The following is a 27,594-nucleotide window of genomic DNA, read 5'->3' as shown; positions in this document are numbered from 1 at the left end:
ATTGCGCAACTTTAAACAAGCATGTTCTCTAATTGATCATCAACGTAACAACATTAACCAGGATGACGTTAAGTGAGGAGTTACTGTATCTATGCCATGCCAAGAGTCCTAGTCCATTGTGAGATCAGAGGTAACTTAACCAATCACTGCCCTTACACTACAGCTAAGTTGCATCCAACAATTTGATTGGTTGTATAGGGAGACTGCACAGCTGATGGATTAGTTGGCCCACTTGCCATAACCGTGCAACAGCACCGGCTTTTGGCCACTAATTATTAAATAACTCATCAGACTTCAGGGATAGCTGCATGAAGTAAATGTCACAATACAAAAATCAGTTACCGTCCAATTGTCTGATCAACAAAAAGTGTACTCAGCTCAGTGTCTGGTTTGTGGTACTTTTTTTCCCTTTTTAACAAAGGCAGTGAGACTTTATCCAGGATCACCCAGAGTTCCTCCAGAGAAGTGCCAGATATGCGGAGACTTTTCTCAATTCTGTCATCTCTCTTCTAGAGATAGGCCTGAACCAAAACCTTGGACCTACTTCCCCTTAAATTTTGGGTGAAGTCCAGATCTGAATCTGCTTCTCAAATTTATGGCTTGGACCCATCTCTACTCTCGTCTGATGTTGGCAAAGGACTAGAAGATCCTTATAACGGACAGATGGAAAGAGCCCAAGGGTGAAATCCTGGCTTTAGTGATATCAGTGGCAATATTCTTATTGACTTAAATGGGCCATGATTTCACCCCAAGTGTTTAAACTATCATCCTATGCAGCATTATCTTCTAATCCTAATTGCACCTCCAAGATGAGGTGTTACTGAAAGAGGTCATAACAAGCTAATATCAAGAACCTATACAATAATTTAGTGCAGTGTGCAACGAAGGAAATACTCAGCAGATAGCAAGCCTTTTAACAACTTTGAAGCATGTACAAATGAAGTGCTTAACATTCAAGTACATATATATATGTCCTGTCTTCAAAGAGCTTTTATTTAAGATGAGCACTAAAAATAGCGTACTGAAAGGGAATCTTAAACATACAGCCTCTTATTATAAATACTTTTTATTCTAATGAAGTTGAGTGCAAGCCCATGAAACACCTCTTTTTTTTTTTATGAGGCACTTTGTGGTCTGATGTATGGATGTTTAAATAGAACCAGCAACATTACATGTCCTCATGAGGGCATCGTGAAGTCAAAATGTGCCTGTGGTGGCAGATGACTACACCAGAAATACCATGGGTAGAAGTTATTGCTATTGCCAAGTAGGCGACCCCAAGCTTATACCCCTGATTCCCATTCTGGCTAAAAGCTCAGTATACGCTATAAAGAAATCACTGACGTCTTCATGCTTTTACTGTCCCATTTCTATACTGTTTTTGATCAAAAGACTAAGACCAAATGCAAGCCAGGATTGTTGCTATTTGTCTGGCGCTAGAAGTCCCTTCATATGTACTTGAAATTTTCAGAAAGAAGTAATACAGGCTGCCGACATTTTTCTGGATCTATTTCTCCAGTAGTCATTTCTTCCCCTATTGATCTCAGTGCTTATAATCTTCTTGAGTTGCACCTCCACCTCAGAAGGTGATAAGCTGGGTTTTTTATGAGTTTTAGTGTCTTCAAAGGCAGAGTCTTCATATGATCTGATAAGTGCAATTCACTGATGCACCTGTTCCAGAGGCTGAATGGTAAAGGACAAGGAAGTAGATAACTCAGCAGAAGAAGCAAGAGATCCCAACTGATGTTTTCCTTCTGTAAAAATCTGCTTTGGAGTGAATGATTAATCATTTATTTTAGAGAGATGCTCCTTGAAAGATATTTTAGAAGGTGGCCTCTTTGTCAGTGGTGTATAAAAAGAAGAAATGTCAATGTTTCCTGAGGTATCCTCTATCAAAGTCTCTATACCAGGCTCTCCTTTCCTTCCTTTAAATTTCTTCTGGTAGCAGCTACCTTGATCTTTCTTTTTTTCACAGCCAATTTGCTAATATAGAGGGTACAATGTTCAAAGATGAGAGGACAAAGATGAGAGGCTCAGAATAATGTTTCCTTGTATTTCACTAATGGAAATGTATTAGCTTCTCCTTCACCTTCATTCCAGACTTGAGCAAAGAATCTATATACAACAGAAAAACTTACACATCACCACAGATTCTGAGTGCCTTCCAGTAAAGCATGACTATACATCTGTCATGTACTATTTGTTCTCTCATATTATTCCCAGGAGACGTGTGTGCAATAGAGTAACTTGTTTTAGTAGCATTTTAGGTTTTTATTAAATATAGCAAGATTTATATTTGCAATTCCTCTGCCAAGACACAGTAACAATATGGGCCAAATTTTGATCTCAGTTACACTGGTGTAATTCTGATGCAATTCCATTGAAGTAAATGAAGTTATAGGTGCAACTGAGATCAGAATCTGCTCCCATGTGTTTGAAAAGTCCTTTCAACTGAAAACAAAACACACAATGGAAGAATAATTGATGGAGGAAGGTTAAGCTTCTTCTACCAAAGTATTTCCACTGGAAATACAGAAAAGAGTTTATTTCAAGCCCTGCCAATGTGGATGACCAAGCTTTGACATGAAGTCACACATTACCCTTCTTTCACAGCTACATGGCCCTAGGTAAATAAGTGTAGCCAGAGGAACAATTTTTGAAGAACCATTTTTGAAGAGTGGAGCTCTAAATCATCTGTGTCTCTACTAATAATTATCAATTTTATTTAGCATTTTATAAAGCAAGGCACAAATGTACAAAAATTGTGTATATTAAATCATCCCATTTTCATATATCTATATCTATATATATATCTACACAATGTCACAATATAAAATGTGCTACAACATTATAAATAGCACATTAGTAAGTTAAGACTAATCTTCGTATCACCTTTAAAACCAGACCCTATATTTATCTGTGCTTCACCTGAAGGAACCGATTAATATGCATACACATGAAAAAAATCAAGCCACTGTCTTTTATTATTCCCACACTCACAGAAATCAAAATTTGTTGCTAACAAGATGCGGAAGGAGCAACAGGCAGTAGACCAGCACCCAGAGGAAAACAATGAAGTAAAATAACTCGGGTTGCTCTACATATGGAGGTTCAGGAGGTGGAATAGCATTCTCCGGAGCCTCTAAGTCTTTTTTGTTCCTGCAAAAATGGATGAGAGAGAGAGGTTGGGTTGGGGAAGGAAAACAACTGTAAACGTGCAGTGGATTGACTGAAGTTGTTGATGGAAAGATGGGAAGAACTATGAGGCAGTAGTTCAATTAATCTTACAGTCCAGCCAGCTAGAGAGCGAGTCAGAACTGTGAGGTACACAAGGGGTTGTGCAGTATCACTTCTTAGGAGCCAATGCACACAACTGTTTTAAGCCTCTGACAACTTTGGGCTGATTCTCACGTAGTGTCAATCAGTGCAACTCCCACTGAAGTCAATGGAGTTATGCCAATTTACATCGGTTGAGGTTCCACCCCTAACTGTAAACACCTATGAATATTGGGCAGTGTTCAAATATGGATTTTTAATTGAAACAAAGCTAAGATTATCAAAAATTGTTAGTGATATTAGGTGTCCAACTTGAGACATCTTAAAGGGACTTCATTTTCACAGGGTGGACCCGCAGCACTTTTTGAAAATCAGATCCTATTCAGGTTTCTCAAGATGGGCACTCACAAATCACTAGTCACTTCTGAAAATGCTCTCTGAAAAGGGTTTCAAATACTTGGAGTAATGAAGCCATTTATTTTGAAAGTTCTTGCCCAGATGGGTTTTGAACAATTTAATTATACATCGATAGCATACATTGGAAATCTTTTCTTGAGGGTGGGTGGATTCTCTGATGCTATTTGGTCAAAGTTCTCAAAAGTCTGAAATGAAATTTAAGGACTAACAAGAGCAACTCCAACATTTGCAAACTGGAAGATTTCATTGGGTCCTGTAATGCAAAATCACCACCACCACTTGGCACTTATATAGAGCTTTCCTTCTTCAGAGTGCCATAATTAAATCAGGAGAGACCTCAGGAGCACATTTTAAATGACACAAGATGACCCGGGACAGCAAACCATCCACATTTTACTAATGTAAACACAGCATCTTCTTCAGTGTGGTTCTTTTTAAATTTTAACTTTGAATAAATTTGCCAGTTTTTCAGTGAAATATATTCCTGTTCTCTTTTGTTTTCGGAGTAACTCTGCAGATTTGCTTTCATTCTTCTTACTGAAAATCTGACTGGATATCAAAGGTAGTGAGTTTCATGCTAGAGTTTTGCAAACAGTCATAACGTGATACATTGTTTACACAGTTTTCAGAAAATGTGGCACTATCAATCATGTAAATGAGAACTGGACACTCCTTTTTCCAATAGCATTTTTGCATGTTTTCCGTAATTAACTCCTGTGACCACTAATTAAGAGCCAAATTCTGGTTCCATTCAAGTCAATGCAAAACCCTCTTTGGCCTCAAGTAGAGGCCTTATCTACACTGTAGCTGCACTCCTGCAAAAAAAGTCCCAGGATAGACAAGGCCATGCACTGGCTGGAGCAGTCTCCTAGGGGCCACTGGCCCAGGATCATTGGAGCACATCACATTTTAACTCCACCCTCTCCCATTCTTTCCTTGCCCTGGAATGTCCCCTCCACCAAGTGTGGTATGCTGTTGGCTCATAGGGGAATCCTCAGCATCCCAATTAACACAGCTCTAAGTCTCCCTTGCTATGTGCAAAGAAGATCTAGCCAAGGTTGACAATCTGCCATATATCTATACCTACCAAATTTTGTACTTCAGACCTGTGAGGAGTTGTGCTGAATCCTATTCCATGCCAGTGCCTATAATTTTCTAAAGTATACATCAGTCTCAACCACTGCAAAATAATTCTGAATCTCACTTTAGAACACTTGTACAAGATTCTAGAAGTCTTGGATGCCATGAAAAAGACACTACCCACCTGATAATTAACAGATTTGTGCTTTCATCCATGTCTGTGTTCTTCTGTTTATTTTCACTAACGTGTTCCTAAAATTACATATTTATAAACAAAATCACAATGAAAAGAGTCAAATGGCTTTTAAACAAGCATCAAAGACAGCGACAAAGATAGCAGCTGATTTTAAGTTAGGTACAAAAATCTTTCTAAATTTTACTCCAACAAAATAAGATCTGGCTTCTACTACATTCCCCTTGCATCCAACACCTCAGTCTGATATCAACAATAGTGAAACACAAGCAGCCACAGACATTGCTGCTTCCAATATTTTTTATTCACAGTGGGTGACATTCTCGTTCCTTGCATACACTTTGAGTAGCTGAGCTTTATGGATGAAGTGTGTGTGCATTAAATCCTGGCTCCACTGAAATTTAATGCAAAATTCCTATTGACTTCAAGGAGGTCTGGATTTCACCTTGTGTTTGGGAGAGTCACAGTCCCAGCTCAAAGAGGTGGAATGCAGCTGCATCATCACCTATTGCCTCTCTGTGCTACATACATCAATCTAGGGCCCAGTGAGGTAATGAACACCTCTTGAGAGAACAAGACAAACCACGTCTACCACTGTGTTCTATTGTGCTATTAATTTCAGTGGCATAGGACTGAGCCATTAGTCAAGTGGCATGATGCAACAACCCGTGCAAGTTTGAGGCAATAAACCCAATCCTATGAGGTACTTGTGAAATGCTCAGCAATGTGCAGGACGGGTCATAAATGAGGTGTTGGGAGGCTACTGCACATAAAATACAGAGCATACATCATGTTCCTTGCTATTTACTGAATAGCAGAAAGTGTCACTGTAGAATTAAAGAAAACTCACTATGCAAGAATGGCAGCCAAAGTGAAATGTCAAGTCACTGACTGCTACAAAAATATTGAAATTACAATGTAGTCCCCAAATAGTTTGTATAATTGCATGACTAGACATTCCTTTGTGGATATACTTAATAACCCGAGGTTTGATTAAAAATTGTTTGTATTTTCCTTTAAAGCTTTTCTTTATTCCTAATATCTTAGTGCTTAAACCAGAAATTCTATGACTTTCATTTAATCAACAGGTTTATATTTGGTTGTGTTTTAGCAATCACATATAATTACTTTTTATAATTAGTAGTCTACCACTTATTAGGCCTGTGATTTTAGGAGATAATTAGAGGTAATGAATGGGAGACACTAAATTTTTCCACATACTAACCTTTTCACTGGGATTAGGAATCCTTTTTCGGAGGTAAACACTGGAGTCGCTGTAGCTAACCCTGAAAAGTAAATAAAAATAAACTTTAAGTTCACAGAGGCAAATTTTCACAGGGGCTTTGACCTCAACAAATGCCCCTGCAGTTTTATGTACATCATCTTCAAGATATGCAAAACCTCAAATACACATTCAAATTCATGTTTTTATGCATACAAAATGTTCAGGTGCAATTTCAGAAGCTGCTTTGGAAAATCTGGCCATGATATGAAAAACTAGCAACATTCCACTTTGAATAATTTCTGAAAAGCAATATCTTGATAGGTGTTGAAGGTGCACAAACCTAGGGCTACCATATGTCTGGATTTCCCCGGACATGTCCGGCTTTTTGGTCTATAAATAGCCGTCCAGGAGGATTTCTAAAAATCTAAAAATGTCCGGGATTTCCCCCCGGTCGGCTATTTATAGACAGAAAAGCGGCGGCCAAGTGCCACTCTGCAGCCAAAGCCCCTTCCCTGCTCCCCCCATCCCTTGCAGCCCCACCACGCCGTCCGGCCCCGCAGCTGTCTTCCCCCCTCCTCCCCTCCCCTGAACGCTCTGCCCCCCTGCTCCTCCCCTCCCCCGCTTCCCGTGAATCAGATCTTCGCAGGAAGTCTGAAAAGAAGCAGGGGCAGGCAGGTGGCAGCAGCAGGTAAGCTGGGATGGGGGGGGAGGAGAGCTCCGGGGAGGCGCGGCCCTGGCTGAGTGGCTCCCTCCGGCCCGGGCGGAGCGGTGCCCGGCAGCCCCAGCGGCTCTGGCCCTGGCCCCAGCGGCTCGGGCCCGGGTTGGGCCCCGGGGCACCAACACCAGTTCTGGCCGAGTGCATTGGCCCAACCCCGGCCGAGCACCTCCGGCCCGGCCCCAAGCCCTGCGACCCCGGCCAGAGCGCAGCCCGATTCCTGGGCTCTTTAAAGCCGGCCCTGGTCAGGGGACAGGGAGGGGGGTGGGGTTTGGGGGTTCTGAGGGGGGCGATCAGGGGGTGGGAAGTGAGAGGGAGTGGATGGGGGTGGGGCAGGGCAGGGGCGGGGCTCCTCCCCCCCAGTGTCCTCTTTTTTGCTTGTGGAAATATGGTAACCCTAACAAACCCCATTAGATTGAAGTCAGACTAGATCCCCAAACTGTTACCATTTGTGCTCTGTTTTCTTTTTTGAACTTATTTTATCATGAAAGGTATTAGAATGGTGGTTAATGTATAGGAAGCTTGGAGAAACTGAGTTAATGGGATTCTGGAAGTGAATTTCTATTGAGTTTATTGCAGCTCTCATTAAACTCTTCACCAAAATGGCACAAATCCATTTTTGTTCAAATATTGCAACTAAACTAATATTCAAAAGAAACAGGAGTGAGAGTTAACTGAATGTTTCAATCATATATGTATAGAAATAATATGGGACATCAACCATTAAAGTAGTACAGTGGACACACAGTGTCCGTGGTTATCTCTCCACTATAAGTACAATACAGTTGTGTGTTAAACATGTTTAGGAATCTGTTTGGCTTTGCACGTGTAGACAAATCCAGTTGTGTTATGACGTCACATTGTTATTGGTTCCCCCAATATGTTTGTGACTGTAACATAGAGAAGCCCAGTGGGGATAACATGTTCTAGCTAAATGAGATTTGTTCAGAAACATACTACTGAAAAACAGTTTTACATCAAGGCATATTGAAGACTCCATAAAAGTTAATTAATTACCTGGAAAACTCCTGATAATCAATGATTTCTTCTTTTGGTTTATCAGGTAACTGTGTAGTCCCAGTTTCTGAAGTCTGAAAGTTTTCTGCTTGGATCACATTTTTCCTTTTTTCCTTCCTTTTACTGCTTATTTCTGATCTCAACATTGCTGATGATATATCCTCCAACTGGTCTACCATGACCTGTTTTAAAGAGAGATTTTCCATTAGACAATGACAAAAATAATACAGCGTTGCCATGACCCAGCTTTCAGATGTCTAATGTTTAGTCTGCGCTCCATAGCAGTGAATTGCATTTAATGCATAAAGATCTCACTGAACAGTATAAGAAAAGAACAGTTCTTCTTAGTAAGCAAGTTGTTGCTTAAAGGTTGAATTCGGCACATAGGGCTACATCATGCCACCAGTTCTTAAATAAAACTCCTCGTTTCTTTCAAAGTGGAATTTTGTATAAGAAATAATGGCACAACATGGCCCCTGGAAGGGATCACTTCAGATTTTTCTAACACATCTCTGATAAAAGCAAACAGCCTGTACTCTGTAGTAGTTTTAGTTCAGATAATCTATATAAGGGTCTGTCTTCACATGAAAGTTCTAGCAGAATACGATAAAGTGTGAATTTAAACTGCTGTAGTTATACCAGTGTAACTCCCCAGGTGAACACTCTTATTACAGAATAAAAATGCCCCTTTCCAGTTTATCTTATGTCATTTTGGAAGGGGTTTAAGCTAAACTGAAAAAAGACACTCTTATTCCAGAATAAGTGTGTCCACATAGTGAATTAGACTGGTATATCACTTTAACTATACCAGTGTAATTATAACAGTATAGCTGGTACAAGCCTTAACTTTACTTGTGTGGTTAGTCCCATTCAAGTTAATATGACTACTTGTGTGAGGAAAGTTACTCAAGTGTGTGAGTGCAGGCCCTTAGATTTATACTCTTTAGGGCAGGAATTGTCTTCACTTGTATGTTTTGTATAGCAAGCATGCCGTTGGCCCTTAACAGCAACAGCTGTAATACCTAGGAGCCATCCCCATGACAGAAGGTTTATAAGCCAATATGATCACAGTGTCAGCTACACAGACACATTAGACAGTTATTTTAAATGCTAGTGGTATTCCATGAAAAAGTCTCATTTGGGTAGTAGTATTAGGGCTCATATTATATTGCCTGCAGCTGTTATGAGAACATTATCACACATGAGCCAATTCTGACATTCCATCCAGCAGAGGGCAGTGGTACACAATGTTTTGAGAGACTAGACATAGCGTATTTAATACAATTATTCAAAAGTCTTGTAGTGAAATTAAGGTGTTGGGGCCAACTTATACAAGCTAGTAGATGGCTGAAATTTAAAAATCAAGATGTGTACCTCAGGATTTTCTGGATTTGTAGAATCTTGAGAGTTTGTGGATATGCTGCCGTCTTCCTTGAGTTCCATATTCTTTCCTAGTCGGGCAGCCTGTACTTTTTCAGAGGAGGACTTAGTGGAACTGTCAGGATCCACCTTCTCCTCTTCCATGTCCTCAACAACCATTTCTGCTGGAGAGACACTCAGGTTGGTTTGCAGACCTGGGTCCAGAATGCCTCCTTCATTGTTTAGTACCAATGGCTCCCCTTCATGCAAATAATTCACTGATAGCAAAGTCTGTGGTGAGCTGTTTTCTGAAACATAAGAGGCAGGACTAGGCTTAGCAAAAGCTTCCAAAACTGCTGATATGGGAACATTGTAATGTGGGTAGTAGAAAAGATCATGGGGAATTACAGAAACTTTCAAAGAATTTGATGACATTTTAGCTGAAGATCCATCTTCACTATGACTATCGAGATTCTCAGGAATTTTTGTAACTGGTGGGGTTGAATTTTCAGATTTGCAAGACAAAGATATTTCCATTTGACCTTTGAGATCAGAATCCTTGGATGAACAATTGGTATCTTGTACTGTCTGAAAAACAGGTGATTGTTCTGGATGTTCATACCCGTCTGGAAGTTTTTTAGATATTTCTTCATCTAGTAGACACAAAACATATTTACGTATATCCTCTTCTTTGGAAGCATTTTCCTGTAGAAAAGTTGAAGTTATGGGTTCAGTGTTTTCTACTAGATTTGTTGGTTCATTTGTATGTGCATCTGAAGTCTGAGATAATGGGCTCAAAGAACAACTATCCCCTGTTTTGTTGACTAATGAGTCCTTAATTTCATTGTTGCATTCAGGAGACATCTTTATAGTAAATTCTTCTTTAGAAGATGATTCTGAATCACCTGTGTCAACAGCATTTTTCTGATCAGGCAAAATAGTTGCTGAAAGATCATCATTCTGTTTCAGTTGATCATCAGATATGCTCCTCTCATTCTGAATCAGTTTATCACTAAGAACTTCCCAAGAGGAACTGGATTCAAAACTGACAGATCCTGTAATCTGCAAAGAGGTAGGCCTCTGAGGTTCTTCTGCAGACAACAAAACCAATGACTCTTCTGAGACGCTCTGTGAATTATCTGATAGTGGTTGATTCAATCTGTCATTAAGTTCTTCATCTGCAATTTCTGACTGGAGTTCCTCGGGCAAATCACGGACACAAACCTTTGTAGGAGGAGAGTGGCTCCTTTCATGGTTAACAGTGTACATACGTTCTCCATTTTCATTCAATATCAAGATCTTGCCCTCTTGTTCTGAAGATGCATCTTTGATTTGGACATACGTGGCTTCAATTGGGATTTTCTTATCAGGATCCGAAAAATCCTCCTGTAAAGGATGATATAGCATTAAACAGTAATTTACATATCACTTTAGATTTTCAAATTGTCCCATTTTGTAAGTCAGGAAACTGAATTAACGAGGTTAAACTGTTCAAGGCCACACAGCAAGTCCCTGACACAGTCAGATTAGAATTAGAAGATTCCAGTTAGGGTGACCAGATGTTCCGATTTTAAAGGGACAGTCCCAATTTTTGGGTCTTTATCTTATATAGACTCCTACTACCCCCCACCCCCGTCCCGATTTTTCACATTTGCTGTCTGGTCACCGTAATCCCAGTTCTCAATCATTAATTCAATTCACCTCTCCATACGGCCTTTTTGGGGATACCTGTTTTATTAAGTACAGAAACTGGAGTAAAATAAACCCAAGAGTCCACTAACTACTGTAGATCATATTGATCTGCTAGTCTGATTTTTTTATTTACAATCTGAGCTCAGCAGCTTATCTGAAAAGTAGGAAGAAATTTGAGTTTTTTTCTCACTCATAAAATACAATTAACAAACCGTAAAAATTGATGCTGTAAAACACAAATAGGTTGAATAATGCAACTGGAGGCTTTATTAAACATAAATCTGAAGAAAACTAGTAGCAAAGTAACTTGAATGTGTAAGAGCTGTGTTTTTATCTGCTACTTGAGGAAGAACAAGAAAACTATCATCCTGCTTCTCCTGGGGAACAAACATCCTTGGAATCGCCTTTTCATACCAAAAAGGTGTAATTTAAATTAGTGATGACCAACCTCAAGAGGTCTGAGGTTCAGATAAGCCCTGAAATATCTGGCTGCTTATACAGATTTAAATGTGATCTCTCCAGTTCCTACTTTGCTCTGATTCTCTTCAGCTCTTTGAACGTCTCCTATCCTTTAATTTCCCTTCCTCTGTTCCACAACAAACTCCTCTACCAGAGCCCCAGAAGACCCTCTTCATCCCCGACATGAAGTTTGCTTATCTACCAGCATTTTCCCATAAATCCCAAACTGGCCCCTTATCAAAGGTAAGGACTGCAGTGAAATCCTGACCCCATTTAAGTCAATTGAAGTTTTTTCCACTGACTTCAGTGAGATCATGATTTCACCTCTGCGGTCTTGAATCTGGTACTATGTCTTTTGAACATCACCACCAATCTGAGCTCAAATCTCATGAGATTTGAAGACAGAAACCAGTCCAACAAAGTCTGCCAAATTGTCTGAAATCTGGAGGTAGATTTTAGCACAAGGAGAAAGCCTATTAAGATTCAGGGATGAGAGAGGAGTGGGGTAGTACTTATTTGAATTGATCCTAACTTTTGTAAAACAGCTTTGGGTTTAATGTTTGGATTGAGTCTTATTTTCTCCAAAGCAGTTTAATGGCCCCAACTTAAAACCTAAGGTATTGGATCAGACAAACACAACAGGAATCACTAAAATATGATGTGGCTTTTAAACCACTTGGAATAAATTGTTTGTAATAATTATGAAGGTAAAAATGAGAACACATATCTGACTTCCTCAAGGATGCCATGACAAATTATGAAAATACTACTTTATGAAAGAAAAGCGTACCCCTTCTATCTCTTGGAAATGCTCCAGAAATTGTGCCACATACGTCATAATTGATTGTTCATCAGGTGACTCAACCATTATATCTATGGAGAAAAAACACAAAGCACTTGGCTCTTAAATACTGAAAGAGGACTTGCACAGAAATGGGCCTTGAGAGGCATATCCTTCTTTTATGATTCAAGGTAGAAACATTCTTATGAAAACCCAGACTTATTTTATTTTATTTTATTTTTGAGGAGAGAAGGCAGAATCCTCTTAATCATTGATGGAACCTAGAGGATCCCTCAGTCTCCTCCACCTTAATACCCTTCCATCACTCCCCAAACTCAAACAAGTCCTAGGTCAGGGTCACCCTCCTTAGGATATTCCCATCATAGCCTGACAGTGCTGCTCTTTCACCAGTTAGTGGTTTCGTTGAGTGACAGGCAGTGATTTGTTTCCAGTGGGAAAGGCAGGGATATCCTATGCCTCTAAATGGGTACCACTTGCATGCAGCCATCTGCCCACTTGCCATCAATTGCAGGATTGAGGCCCACCTTCAATTAAGGCTTGAATCAGACAGAGTAGGGACAGGTATTACAGCAGAAGTTTCCTTTACTCAAGGAGGAAAAAAAATGTAAGAGGCAAGGACAATTTAAAACTAAATTTAAGACCATTCAAAATAGGCAAAAAGGAAAAAAAGGAATTTTAGAATAAGCAAGGACAATTTTAAAAAAGGAACAGAGAGAAAATAACTGGAGCTAGCAAGACATATGCCTACCATCCACCTGATCATTTTGCTCATGTATGGGATCCCTTTATCCCAGCCTGTGCTCATTTTGTCTTTTTAGATTGTAAGTACTTTGGAACAAGGACTGCTTTGGGACAGTACCCAGCACAATGGGGACCCGATACTGACTGAAGCTAATGGGAACTATTGCAATAAAAATAAAGAGTCATAAATTTTTAATTATTTGACAGATGCACCAAGGAAGGCTGCTGTGAATGTGTTACCTTCTGGCTCCAGAAGTCTAGGAACACCAAGATTATCTTGTGCTATGCTGAAAGCATCCTCTAAGTTTTCCCGAGCTGATTTCTCCAAAGCTTGCTTCATGTCTACCAAGTTGGAATCTATTGCTTTTATTATAGCTAAGAAAGCAAGGCCACTCCGCCAACTGCTGGCAAAATCTTGAACTGCAACACCATATCTAAATTAAAAAACCAACAACAACAAATATATACACTGTAGAAATATATATTAAAAATAACAACCACCATCCCACAACAAAAGCAGTGCCACCATCTAAAACTCCTGAACTATAAGTAAAGTTGTCTGGCTATAGTCATTACAGGAGAGAGTTTCTTGGCTCTAGGACAGTAGGAAACGCTTTTATACAATATAAAGATTCACTGTAAGTTGAGCCAACAGTTTGGCTACCAACTGAGATCAACCTGATTATAGGAAGTAGTTAACAAAAACAAAACCCACAAGTACTTAGCAACTGTATTTAACATTTACAAAACCAAATGTCTGAGTAATTACTGATTTTACTTTGCTATAGTGTTTTAATGCCATAGTATGGGAAAGGGGCCCAACACATAAGCATGTTAAAACCTATCATAAATGAGTCACATTTTGTGTATATTTGGCATTAAATATAGAAATTTATGCCATGCAGGATACAAAAAAAAAAAATCCACATTTGACAACTTTTGCATTTTTACAAGAACGAAAATGAAAGACCGAGAGTTCTGAAAGTTTCATGGTTTAAAATGCTCGAACCAAGTTTTCACTATCCTGGTACTTTGTTTTTTCTTTCTATCGAAGCTATAAAATGATTCAGTTCCCACCATTGATTTCCTTCCAAACTGTATTTCTGAGTGGCACTGAAAACACGATGGCCTTGTTTATCGTTTCCATATTGGTATTCCACAGTTATCAATCGTATTGGTCAGCGTCACAGTTCTAGAAATAGGATTTATTCATTAACTTGTTCTTTCTCTGCTGTCTGGATTGGCAGCAGCTGATCATGAAACAACAGGCCAAATTCATCCCTGGTTTTTCAATTCCACTGACTTCACTGGAGTTTCACCAGGGATGGATGTAGTCCAATGGAGAAGATTTTTAGAAATGACCTTTTAATTTTGCATTTGCAATGTGGGCCCAAGTGTTCTCTTGTGAACAGCAAAGATTTGTACATGTCAATCCCTAATACATTAATTTGGGTAAGTGAATTTTGACCCATATGCCTCATAAACTCTGGCTTTTTCTTTACCATTTCTTTATGATTCAATGGGACTATATGAAAAATCCAGAAGAGACCTCTGCACTACAACAATTTTACAGTAACTAATATTTTTGGCCTAAACTACTTTTCAGTAATGTTTCATTTAAAATCATAACCTGGTTTTATTACAGAGTATCTTGAGATGCAAAGGTCAGATTAAGATGCAAGTTTCACCAAAGTTTAAGGGAGTTTTTAATCCAGTGTTCCCATTGGAGCCCACCTCTTGTTGCATAACACGTGAAGTGGCAGTTCTTATGCAAGGACAGGTCTGATTCTTTAGAATGAGCAGAGCAATCCCACAGAGGAAAACAACAACAAGAACTATCTTAAATGCAATCAAAATATTTTGATATTAATTATTAGCAGATTCAAATCCTTCATTTATATCTAATCTTTTGATTTACACAAAACACTCAATAGATTGCAAATACCTCAGGACAGGGGATGAGTCTGCATCTGTGTCTAGCATACTGTCAAGCATACTGATTGCAGTTAACATATAATGCACAATATTGTGATATCAGTGGCGGATTAGCCACTGAGCCAACAGGGGCCCCGGTCAATTCAGGGCCCCCTGAAAAATGGGCGCCCTTGCACTCCGCCCCCTCCAGCGCTCCAGCTGGGGAGCAGGGTTAGGACTTGGGGGCTTGCCCCGCTCCGCCCCTCCCCGCCGCTCCAGCCAGGGACTGGGGTCAGGACACGGGGACTTGCCCCGCTCCATCCCCCCCGCCTGGTGCTCCTGAGGGGATGCGGAGTCAGGACGCAGGGCTTGCCTGTCAGGGAGCAGCAGGAGCGTCGGGCAGGCAGAGTGGGGCAAGTCCCTGCACCCCAACCCTGCTCCTGGCTGGAGCATGGGGGAAATGCAGGGGGACTGCAGATAGAAGGGGTGGGGAGGGGCCCCCACTTGCTCTGGCCCAGGGCCCCATAACATCCTAATCCGCCCCGAATGAAATAAGGAAGATACAGGACCTGATATTCTGCCAGTTTAAGTCAGTCAATTTAAACCACCTGAGGATCTCACCCAAAATATGCGAAAATATAAATTGCTCACTCTAAAACTTGAACACACTAAAACAAGAAAGATCCTACAGCATGTGTTATTGTCATAGATTCCTCCCACGGACTACAGAGGGAAATTAGTTTCAACCTCCGAAACAAACCCATTCGCAGCTGGTAAAATGGAGACTCTTCTAAGCTACCAAAAGGAGGTTGGCTTACTTTCTGGTTTTCCTTTGAACCCAGGTTAAAAGGGCTCTGATTGCTTTTCGCTGATCCTTCACTGAAAGAGACATGCTTCTCTCTATATTAGGAGTGCTCGGATGAGATGTGTCTGAGTCAGCCCCGCTGGGCCCAGATGACAGGCTGGAAGAGGAGGAGTTCCTATTGAGGTTGCCTGTCAGTTCTTTAATCTGTGTTGAAAAAGGTAAAACACAAGGTATTTCAATTTGATACAGACATTCAATCATCCATAAATCCTGCTTTCAAGAAAAGTAACTCTTTTGTTTCCTCTGAAATTCAGTTAACAGTCTAATTATAGGTCTGTGCATTAAAGAATTCAGCAACAACTACACCAACCAGAATAGACCTAACTAGCAGCACCCTTGTTGGCAGTCTCAACAGAGATGTCAAGACTGATGGGCAAGGATACATGCAGTGTTGTTATAGCCATGTCGGTATTAGAGAGACAAAGTGGGTGAGGTAATATTTTTTATTTGAGCAACTTCTGTTGGCCCGAGAGATAAGCTTTCAAGATTATACAAAGCTCAGATCTGGCAAGGATATAGATATTAGTTTGCATTGGTTGAAAATATTAGAACAAAAAAATTGTCCCGTGGGGAAATGGGTTTTAATTGAAATCAAAGGATAGATTTTGGTAGAATTTCCTGTTGAGAAAATCTAAATGAAATGCTAACCAGAGGGGATGGGTTACTTCGCCTTTTAATAACGAGTTCTTCGAGATGTGCTGTTCATATACATAATAGTGCACTTCAGGTTGTGCATGTGCACCATGCATCCAGAGCCAGAAATTTTTCCTCTAGCAGTGTTCATCTGGGCCACGCATGGTCTCCCCAGACTCCACACCAAGGAGATAAAGGGGGCTGACAGACTGCTGCCATCTTAGTTCCCTCTCTACCACCAGTTCCAGGTAGAGGTTGACCAGGCAGTGGAGAAAGAGGGTGGGTAGTGCACTGCAAAAGTCAAAGAACTCAAGCTGCTGCAAGGTGAGTAACCTTCAAGTGATTGTTCCTATGTGCAGTGCACAAAGAGTGTCTCTTTCAAGGAGGTGGGTGCCTGAAATCTTAGGACACAACAGATTGCAGACTGAACTGCCCCACCCAAAGCAGTATCAGAAACTGCTGCTTCCACCAGTGCATATTGTCTAGCAAAGGTGTGACCAGAACTCCAAGCTGCTGCTCTGTAGATGTCAGTAGTAGGGACATCTCTAAGGTAAACTACCCATGCTGCCTGAGCTCTTGTCAAATGTGCTCTCACACTGCTTTTGAGGGGGAATATTGTTCATCTCATAGCAGAGTAGGATGCATCCTGAGATCCATTATGACAGCCTCAGGGAGAAAATGGCCTCTTTTCATTCGTTCCACCAATGATACAGAGAGCCTAGGAGACTTTTGAAATGATTTTGTCCTTTGGAGGTAAAAGGCAAGAGTTCTAGGCATGTCCGTTGAGAGCCACACCACTTCTTCCCTGATAAAGTGAGGTTTAGGGTAAAACACCAGTAGGTGGATACTTTGGTTAAGATGAAAGTCCACCACCACCTTCAGAAAGAACTTTGGATGCAGTCTCATGGATACCTCATCCTTGAGAAAAACTGTATTGGGGGGGGGTCTGCCAGGAGCGCCCCATATTCCCTAGCTCTTCTGGCCAATGTGATAGCAACTGAAAATGCTATCTTCATAGAGAGATGTAGCAGACATGAATCTAGAGGCTTGAATGGCAGTTTAGTCAGGGATGATAAAACAAAGTTAAAGGTCCAGGCTGGTACAGGTTTAGCCACTAGAGGGAAGGCCTAAATCATACTCTTCAAGAAGTGGAAAATGACGGGGTGAGAAAAAACAGAATAGGTAACTACTGGTGGATGAAAGGTGCTGGTGGCTGGCAGGTGTATTCTGGGGGAACTAATAGACAGCACCATGCATTTTAAGGACAGCAGGTAATCCAATAAATTCAGACTCTTAGCCTATAGGGAAAACTCCTCATTGGTCATACCAAAACACAAATATTTTCCACTTTGCTTCATAATATTTCTGGTAGAGAGTCCTTCCTACTACTGCTCAGGATTGCCCGGACATCAGCCAAATAGGCTTTTCCAACTCCAACTTCCATCCAAACACCATGCCCTCAGATGAAGCATGACTGGGTTGGTGCAGTAAAGCCTTCCCTAATTCTCAGTTAAAAGGTGAAATATGCTGAAGATTCCTGACATATTGTCTGACGATCTCTAGGAACCCTTCAGGGCATATTCTGGAGATGGGCATCAGTCATAGTCCTTTCCAACTCGAGGACTTGGACTGCAGATCCAGTGGAGCTCTGGGTACTGGAGGAGGCGGCCACAACCTGCCTCAGCTAGTTGATGGTACCAGTGAAAGTCTGGCTCAACTGCTACTCAAGGTCGGGGGTGAAAAGAGATACCATAGGGAGCTCAGTACCAGCTGAAGTCCCAGTACTTGGTGCTGGGCTCTGGAAAGCTGAGGGGATTTTGGTTCCAGGAATACCAAGAGATAATCTGGAGCCAAGAAACAAGCCAAAGTCGATGAAGTCATTTCTGTAACCCAAGTCACTGAGGCAGATGGCACCAACAGCGCTGATTTTGTAGATTTTGGTGCCAAGTTCCAATCCTGGTACTGGAAGGAGCTGAAGTCTTCCCTTCAAAGAAATCTCAGTACGGTCCTTCCCAGTACCAGACTGTCCTGCTCTGGAGCATGAAGCTCTAATTACTTGGTTTGGAATGTGGACTTCTGCCTCTTCTCAGAGGGCTTGGAAGGGGATCCTTCCCTCTTGCTGTTGGGGAAGCCCCTATGTTTTTCCCTCCCATTTGTCTGTCCTGGCTCTGCTCTCCGGAGTCTGTCTGAGCCAAAAGAGGGGTGGAAGTCTTGGAACCACCCAGGACTAAGAAGTGGGGCCTCTCCTACCTTCTTCAGGTCAATATACAGGCAATCTGTACGGTTAGAGGCTGTTTTCACCTCCAGGAGGAATCTTCAGAGTTTAGTCCTACTTGGGAACAACCTGGAGGTACTGTACCTGGATGGGATATGCGCTTCCTCCAGGCAGTAGAGACAGGTGTTGTGACTTGGAAGGGCTTGTGGCACATATCGTAGTTTTAAAGCCAGGGATTTTTGGCATACTGCCCTGCAATCTGGTTCTCTTTGGATTGGCGGTGTGGGGGAGAGATACATCCTGGCTGGGGGGTTCCAAACTAGGGAACCAACCCCCTAAAACTATCCTAAGTAACTATATTAAAGAACAAACTAAACAGACTTTTTTTGAAGAAACTATTTACAGAGGGAACCTGAAGAAGTCAGCATGGACATTGAAACTCCATCTCAGATCACAAGAGGTGAGAAGGAACTAAGATGGCAGTACTCCAGCAGCCCCCTTTGTCCCTACATTGTAGAGCAGGAGGAGAGTGGGGGTGCATGTGTAGACCAGATGAATACTGCTAGGGGAAAATGTCCAGTTCTGGGTGCTTGGAGCACATGCACAACCTGAAATGCACTACACAGAAAAAATCACTCAAGCAAAACAAAGTGTTTCATTTCGGGTCAACATTAACTTTACCATCTGCCTTAGGCCTGGTCTACACTAAAAATTTAGATCAACAAAGCTACGTCACTCGGGTGTGAATCACAATGCTAAGTACTGCAGCTGTGTTGATCTAACCCCTGGAATAGACACAGTTAGGTCAATGGAAGAATGTTGACATTGACCTAGTTACTGTCACTCAGAGAGATGCAGTCCCTACAGTGACGAGGTATGCCATTGTAGCCCCCATACTGTAGACAAGTCCTTAGCAACTGTGTTGCTTCACTGTACTTGTAGTTCTAGGTCTCTCAACCCCCATTTTCCCCTCTGGGCCCTGCCCCCTGGTTAGGCTACATCTTCTGTGATGCACCAGTTCCTCTCTGTAGCTGAGCTGCTGCAATGCATCCCACAATGCTCAGCCACAGGGGAGAGACCATGGTGCATCTTGGAAGATGAAGTCAGGCTCCTAGACTTGTAGATCACTACTACAGGTGATACCTCTAGATCAGGGTTGATATACTAGTTATAAAACTGATGTTAGTTAGAGGACGATCAATCCCTCTGTGCTTTATTTCTGTCTTTATGGATATAGGTCAGTACAGGTCTGTCGCATCTTACGCACATTTAACATGCGCAATTTCAACTTTACGCGGTCGGCAAAAACAAAAAAACAAAGAGAAAAACAACAGTTTTAATACTATACCTGTAGTGCGGGCGATTTCGCACGCCATTGAACTCAATGGGGTTTTGGCTATACGCGGTTTTCGCTTTACGCGCTAACCGCGGAATGGAACCCCCGCGTAAGATGAGACAGACCTGTATTCTGCTGGAACTGAATGATTTTATAGACATAGTTCTCCTGTGATTACAGCATATAAATGATTTTACCTGAAAAAACAGGATTATATTCCATATTAGTCCAAGTACCAGAGAAGAGTTTCCATCCACTATTTCTGCTGCATCAATGCTAACCAGTTTTACCTATAGAAAAGTAGGTTATAAGCTTAAGGGGATCTGTATATACGGATTACATAAGAAACACAGTTTAAATGTAGAAAATGCATCAGCTCAAACCCAGACATAGGACAGTCACAGAACCCTTCTACATCCCAAGAAAGAGTCAGTTCTTGGAATGAGCTAACAAAAAATTGTCCTTGACTGGGTAACTTTTTTTTTTTTTTTTAAACCAGTCCATAAAGGCATCAAAAACAGCACACAGTCTCCAGAGCTGTTCTGGACACTCTTCAGAGGTGTCTGTCCTAAAGTCATTACAAGGAAAATGACTGCAAAAGTTAGACATCATAAGGAATATATATTTACTGGCCTACTCTTTTCTTTAAAGACCACTTGGGCTACCAGATTTCTCTCATCTGCAGGGAAGATGCTGTTTTTATACACTCCCTATTTCCCAGCAAGCTTTACCAGGAATTAGGGTTATACATATGGCTGTTCGGAGGGACTACAAATCCCAGCCCCACCCTGTTTTCATGAATCTCAGAGAGAGATGAGAGCTTGGAACTACCAAGAGTCAACCTTGTCTCTCACCATGAAGGAGATGGGTAAGTCCTAGCCCACGCTGCTCATTTCCAGCTTCAGTCCCTATAGCCAAGGTCAGCAGAGCAAGTGTAAACCCAGTACCACTTCCCTGAGACTACACTTCCTCCCCATCAGTGTCAGCATCTCCTTCCCTCTCATACTGGTATTTCTTCAGTACAAACTTGGAACAGGCTTGTTCTGGCTCAGAAGGATTCCACTTGTAAGCCTCAACGGGTCTGCATACCTCATTACACTTTCTATACTCATAGTGAGGAATGAGACCACTTCAAAATTCAGACAGTTTGGATTAAATACAGTATAAACTTGAGGGAAGGGTAATGTGATCTGAAATCACTTTCTGTGCAAAGGAAAATAAAGCTTCCCAAGACTTCACTTTTCTTTCTAACATGCATCTCCCTTCCCCACACTTTACCTTATGGCTTCTTAAAGAGTTTATCGCTGATCTCTGACAAGATCAATTAGAATAATTGCTGGGTTTGCCTAATCCTAGCAGATCCCAAAGTTCCCACATTGTGGTTTCTTTCACATAACAACACCACGATATTATTCATTTAGACAATGCTGCCTTGTTGTTGGCAAAGTAGCAGAGCAGGAAGCAAGGAAGTTGTCAATATTGCAAATGACCCTCCAACTGAGTTAAAGCCCAGTATTATAGTCTGTATTTATCACTCAGAAATGTCATTCATGTGAATCACTTTATCCCACTACCCTACAGAACTGCAGACTGTGACAGGTTCCACCCCATTTGTGGTTTAATAAATAAACTTCTAGCTCCATATAGCCAAGGCATTTTGCCAACATTTTCATCACCACCCTTCACTCCCAGTTTGGTTTAAACTGAAATAAGATTAAAATAGCATTGTAACCTGTGTTCTACAGAATAGTTTGCTATCCCAGTAAGAGGACTTCTTTAGCTGTCATACTTCTATTTTCTAAGAAAATTTGAATCTTGATGGCATGGGACAATTTTTTAGCCTATTGCATTTTTTAAATGCCAGTTTGTCTAAGGTGGGAGCTCTCAGCTGGAGGTTACTGTTGGACTGCTTCCAATATCAGCTGGTTGTCTATCACTGCTGCTTACCTTTGTCAACCCATCCCTGTACAGATGACATTCAGTTGTAAGGTTTTAGCCGCCTACGCTCTTATGGAAACAATCAACATAGATTTGACTGCCAAATTGGCACTCAGTTAAAAGGCTGATTGTGCCTTAGGAAAGCTCTACCCACTCTGTTCTGCCTTTAGAATCTGTAAGTGGGTTACAGACTATGACATAGAAGGGCCCTTAGCAACAGGGTGAGTGTAGACTGTGATGACAGCAGCATATGTAGAATTTAGTGCTATCAATGGGTGGAGCAACATGGGAAGAGAGGTGTTTTCAGTCTGCCCCTGGGTGTTGACTGGCTTTGTGATTGAATTGTCAGCCAGGATGGGCTTACTTGTGTATTTATTGCAAAGCTGGAGGGTATGACTTCACAAAGATGGGTCATCTCCCCCCAGTCAGCCCTCTCTATCTGCAAAGCTTAACCCTGCAGAGAGGCCACTGAGGAGCTGCCATGGGGTCAGTGACAAAGGAGAATACTGTAGAAGCAGTGTTTTCTCCCACAGCCCAGATCCTCTCCATTCATGGAAGTGGAGGAGATGGTCTGCAGATCCAGCAGTCCTTACTGAGGCAAAATACTCATGGGCAACAAATCGCACTAAAGAAATAGGATTTTGCCTTAATAAGGACTAAGGACTGCATGATTTGGCCTTTCCCTTTCTTAATCTAGTCACATTCTGTGGTCTGCATAACGTACATTAAACACAGAAGAATTAGGGCACTGAATTTATTGTTTAAAAACGGTATTTGTTTTAAGAAACCTGTTGTACAGGCTTCTATTCTCTCACTCTTCTTGTATACACATGGATTGTCAAGAGCTCTTTAACACTATGGGGTAATCCTCTGTGTTCCACCACTTAATAGGAGGCCACATAACTCCATATTAATTTGTCTCATCTCATGCCTACTACTCTGTGCATATAGCCACTGGAAGAGAGTAACACGGGAGAAAGTGTAACAAGGGAATTTCTGTTTAATTTTTTTTTTTAAATGAAACCCACTGCACATGCTACTAATGTGTTCTTTTTAAATATACAGAGCCTGGTTATGGTCTCAGTTACACTGCTCTAAATCTGGAGTAGAATATATTTTTGAAGTCAATGGGGTTACACCAGCCTAGATGACAACAAAATTTGGCCCAATATTCAGGAGTGGGAGGTCTAGGGAAATGACTCCTGGGCAGCAGTGGAGCGGAACAGAAGAGACACAGTATCTGGGAGGGCAGAGGCACAGACCAGCAAGGAGAGTTAGGTTGGTGGTAGGATTGTAGACAAGTAACAGCTGGCTTCCAGCATAAAGTTAGCAGCTGTAGCTGTGCTAGACAGCTAGCACAGGGGTGGAGCTGTACAATGGCCAATAGGTGCGGCATATGAGGAGCTGCAGATTTAGCTGAGTTGAAGAAAGAAAGGGCTGCAGTATGATGAGAATGCTGCCACCCTTCCATCTTACTGAGACACTTTAAAGGGAGTCTCACTATTACAGGGTTAATTTACCTATTAAAAAGAGTTGGGGTATGTGATATACAGGAATCATGACAGAGAAAGTGTAGCATGGGACTTGGATGTTTCCACCATCACTTCCAATATCTCTCTGCCATGTTGTATCTTATAAGCAGTAAAGAATATTTTCATAAAACATCCATAACACCTGAACGTAAAAAAAATCTGGAGGAAAAAAATCAATATGAATTATTTAATTTTAAAATACAGGGCCAATGGTGTAAATTAGTAGCTCCACTTAAATCAGTGACATTGCACTAGTGTAAAAGTGGCACGAGAAGAAAGTTCGCTCTTATACGGTTTTGATTGCAAAAGTTATATATTTATTTATTATCTAATTTTTCCAGATTTAATTTTCTCCTGCCTTGGACTCATGATCAGCTGCTGCTGCAATTTAGTATGGAAATGCAGAATTTATGATAGTTAAAATACTTTTAATCAAAGGAAAAAGGAAAGAAGTCAATTATTACCTTCAAAGTAACTGAAATCAAGGCACTTAGAATCAATTCAGTAAAGATTACTTGAATTTCTAGTTATTTTCTTTTAATATTGGTCTCCTGATCCTTTAATCCTGTTGAACTTTTACATTATAAAATGAAAACACAATCCTTGTTTTTTAGACTCTGTAGGTGTTCTTCTACATTTTTGTGTGGTATTTTAGCCTTGCTGTTAAACAAGGCACAACTTTTTTCAATCAGTGCACTCCTCTTATGGGTATGCTGCGTAGAAAATTAGGTGCAATTATATTTGCAATAGATACTGAGGAAAGTACAAAAATGAGACCGAGCTTTGGAAATACTTACATTACTATCCTCCAAAAACTTCAGTGCTTTAGCTATGTTGTTCAACCGAAAAATACGATGGGTTGAGGACTTATATTCATGCAGCTAGAAAACAGAAATATGTATTGTTTTAAAATGCAGACTAGAGATGAACACTTTGGATTATTTAAGTGATTTGTTTAACATGAAGAAAAAAAAAGCACACAGCTGATCACAATGGTTTCTTCTGGTCTCAGAATCTAAGAATCTCTATGACATTGTGCATGCGTAAAATACAAACACCACCTCCAACCCTCCCCCTCATCCCCACTGTCTTCACTTCAGTGGCTAGCAAAGTGATAGAAGCAGTCATGAAAAAGGGCCAGTGCATAGCTTAGTGAGTTAATCATTTAGGCTTTGTATGCACCAGTGTTTCTCCATGCCCGGTTAGTGGACTAGCGCCAGTCCCTGCTATCTCCCTGACACAGTTTAGGAAGCAGGGCCAGCTCCATGCACCAGCCCAGCAAGCAGGTGCTTGGGGCAGCCAACGGAGAGGGACGGCACGTCCAGCTGTTCGGCGGCAATTTGGCAGCAGGTCCCTCACTCCCTCTCGGAGCGAAGGACCAGCCACCGAATTCTGAAGCGGTGGTGGTAGAGCTGCCGCCGAAGTGCTGCAGATTGCGATCACGACTTTTTTTTTGCTGCTTAGGGCAGCAAAAACCCTAGAGCCAGCCCTGTTAGGACGGCAGTAAGCCAGTTCCCAGTTCAAAAAATGTTGAGAAAAACTGGTCTACACTATATCTTTTAATCAAGTTTATAATTAGTTAGTGGCATGACCGGTTCTAAACAGGTTTTGTCTGCACATGATATGGTCAAGACTTAGTTAATAATCATCGCAACTAACAGTATTTCACCCTTGCCCGAGATCTAGGGTTTGTTTTCACTGCTAAAAAACCCCCTACTTTTTACCTCAAGGTAACTAATGAGCATGAGCTAGCCCAAGGTAAAACACATGAAGACCAGCACGTAGTTTTACCATGAGGTAAACAGCCAGGGGTTGACCTTGGCACATTTATCTCATGATAAAACTAAATGCCTTGTCTTCATTGTATTTTTACCTCAGGATAGCTCAAGCACATCAGTTACCACAAGGTAAAAAACGCACCTTTCTTAGCAGCGAAGTGTGAAGACAAGCCGCTAGCTGCCCCATGGCCTTGTAACTCCAGTTTAGTGTATTGTTTTTTGTTATGTGGCTAGACTTCTGCCTGTGTAACCAGTTTGGCCAATTCTCTTTCCTCCAGGCTACCTGTGCAGTAGGACGTCCCAGGATGCATTGCTACACAGGTTGCTCACGCTATTCTGTGTGCATACTCTGAGGACCTCTATCCCCTGCTGAGTCAGTGTGAGAGAGCAGCACAGATTTCCCCAGGCTGCACTAATACATACCCAGTTAGACAGGATGATAGATGTGGACACACAAAATTGGTGACGCACAAAAACTGCAGTGTGCAGACAACTCTCATGCTTTCTGTACCCAATTCAGATGGGAGTTTCACCAGCTGATTATGAGAACACAATTACATCTGTAATGTGGAGAGGATTGTGGGGCCAATTTCTATTCTTACTACAAAGCAGGGTTACATCCACATAAGAGGGGCAAATCTGGTACTTAGCAAGTATGAATAAAAAGACCTACCAAGCAGTTAAAATGGGCAGAGGATTATCATCTGTAATTGATTGCTCATGTCTATAGCAGATGTTTCTATTTTCCAGGCACTGGGAACTTTGTACACAGTTTTTCAAGGTAATAAATGCCAGCAAGGTCAAAATCTGAAAACACATAGCTCCACATACCAGAGGGATTGAACTAATCTGAACCAAGGTATCAGGACTGAAACCAAGGGCTACTTCAGAAAATAAATCACATGCATTAAGCCACAGATCTTTTGGTTTAGTGAAATCTACCAAAAAATAAAACTATAATTTATAAATAAAAAATACAGCTCTACCAAAAATACTTTGCCCCTTCCACAGTACCCTCCATTTGAAGAAGATCTCAAGGCACTGAACAAACATTAATAAAAACTTATAAAAAAAATAAATTAATGGAGATATCCTATCTCCTAGAACTGGAAGGGTCATTGAGTCCAGCCCCCTGCCTTCACTAGCAGGACCAAGTACTGATTTTGCCCCAGCTCCTAAAGTGGCCCCCTCAAGGACTGAACTCAACCCTGGGTTCAACAGGCCAATGTTCAAACCACTGAGCTATCCCTCTCCCCAACTTGCCAAAACTCCTGAGAGGTAAAGGAGTTTACGTTGGTCCCTCACCAGTGTAAGGTCCCGTAAGGACCACATGACAGTGGGGGTAAGTTAGACCACCGGAGGCCAACCCACAGATAAGGGAACTGTACTGGGCTCACTGATGTGACCCTCTCCCCCACTCTGCTGTGTGTGGGAGAATCTGGCCTATTACATGTTCACACATGTACCCACACAAGGATAATGCCATACTACGTAGAGGTTTTTCATCCTTGTATACATACCAGATTTTGCCCTGACAGGACCTCCAGCAAAGCCATCAAGATTTTCCCATCTTGAATATCAAGAAACAAATCTTTCACTTCCAGAGGAGGATTGCACTGTGAGGAAAGGAAGCAGTGTTATCTGGATAGTGCTGGATAATCTTTTAAAAGCAGGACTTGGTAAATCATCATTATTTTTGAAGGAAATATGTGGAACTTTACAAAACAGGGATGCTTCTTCTTCTTTACTATTTGTATTACTGTAGCACGAGAAGGCTTCTTACACAATCACAGAATCGTAGGACTGGAAGGGACCTCGAGAGGTCATCTAGTCCAGTCCCCTGCACTCAAGGCAGAACTAAGTATTATCTAGATCATCCGAGAGAAGTGTTTGTCTAACCTGCCCTTAAAAATCTCCAATGACCTCTCTAGGCAATTCATTCCAGGTGCTTAACTACCCTGACAGTTAGGAAGTTTTTCCTAATGCCCAATCTAAACAGCCCTCGTTGCAATTTAAGCCCATTGCTTCTTGTCCTATCCTCAGAGATTAAGAAGAACAATTTTTCTCCCTCCTCTTTGTAAGAGCCTTTTATGTACTTGAAAACTGTTACCATGTCTCAGTCTTCTCTTCTCCAGACTAAACAAACCCAATTTTTTCAATCTTCCCTCACAGGTCATGTTTTCTAGACCTTTAATCATTTTTGTTGCTCTTCTCTGGACTTTCTCCAATTTGTCCACATCTTTCCTGAAATGTGGCGCTCAGAACTGAACACAATACTCCAGTTGAGACATAATCAGTGCAGAGTAGAGCAGAAGAATTACTTCTTGTGTCTTATTTACAACACTCCTGCTAATACATCCCAGAATGATTTCTGCTTTTTCTGCAACAGTGTTACACTGCTGACTCA

The 27,594-nt window shown here is 41.3% G+C and overlaps 1 protein-coding gene across 1 annotated transcript in view; it reads right to left on the bottom strand.

Moving 5' to 3' along the window:
- CLMN (calmin) overlaps window positions 1-27,594 on the bottom strand; it is a 92,704-nt gene continuing 65,110 nt past the window's right edge. The window contains exons 3-13 of the mRNA XM_034769203.1: window positions 26,708-26,803; window positions 24,207-24,290; window positions 20,137-20,229; window positions 15,709-15,899; window positions 13,217-13,410; window positions 12,224-12,306; window positions 9,298-10,668; window positions 7,924-8,105; window positions 6,192-6,252; window positions 4,958-5,025; window positions 1-3,159 (exon numbers count right to left, since the gene is read on the bottom strand). Coding sequence (XP_034625094.1) covers window positions 3,006-3,159; window positions 4,958-5,025; window positions 6,192-6,252; window positions 7,924-8,105; window positions 9,298-10,668; window positions 12,224-12,306; window positions 13,217-13,410; window positions 15,709-15,899; window positions 20,137-20,229; window positions 24,207-24,290; window positions 26,708-26,803 — 2,577 coding nt within the window. The 3' untranslated portion in view covers window positions 1-3,005. The remainder of the gene's footprint in view (window positions 3,160-4,957; window positions 5,026-6,191; window positions 6,253-7,923; window positions 8,106-9,297; window positions 10,669-12,223; window positions 12,307-13,216; window positions 13,411-15,708; window positions 15,900-20,136; window positions 20,230-24,206; window positions 24,291-26,707; window positions 26,804-27,594) is intronic.

The sequence above is a fragment of the Trachemys scripta genome, chromosome 4 (assembly GCF_013100865.1).
Source record: "Trachemys scripta elegans isolate TJP31775 chromosome 4, CAS_Tse_1.0, whole genome shotgun sequence".
Classification (NCBI taxonomy): Eukaryota; Metazoa; Chordata; order Testudines; family Emydidae; genus Trachemys; species Trachemys scripta.
The sequence above is the reverse complement of the archived record's forward strand: the minus strand, read 5'-3'. Positions and strand labels throughout refer to the sequence as shown.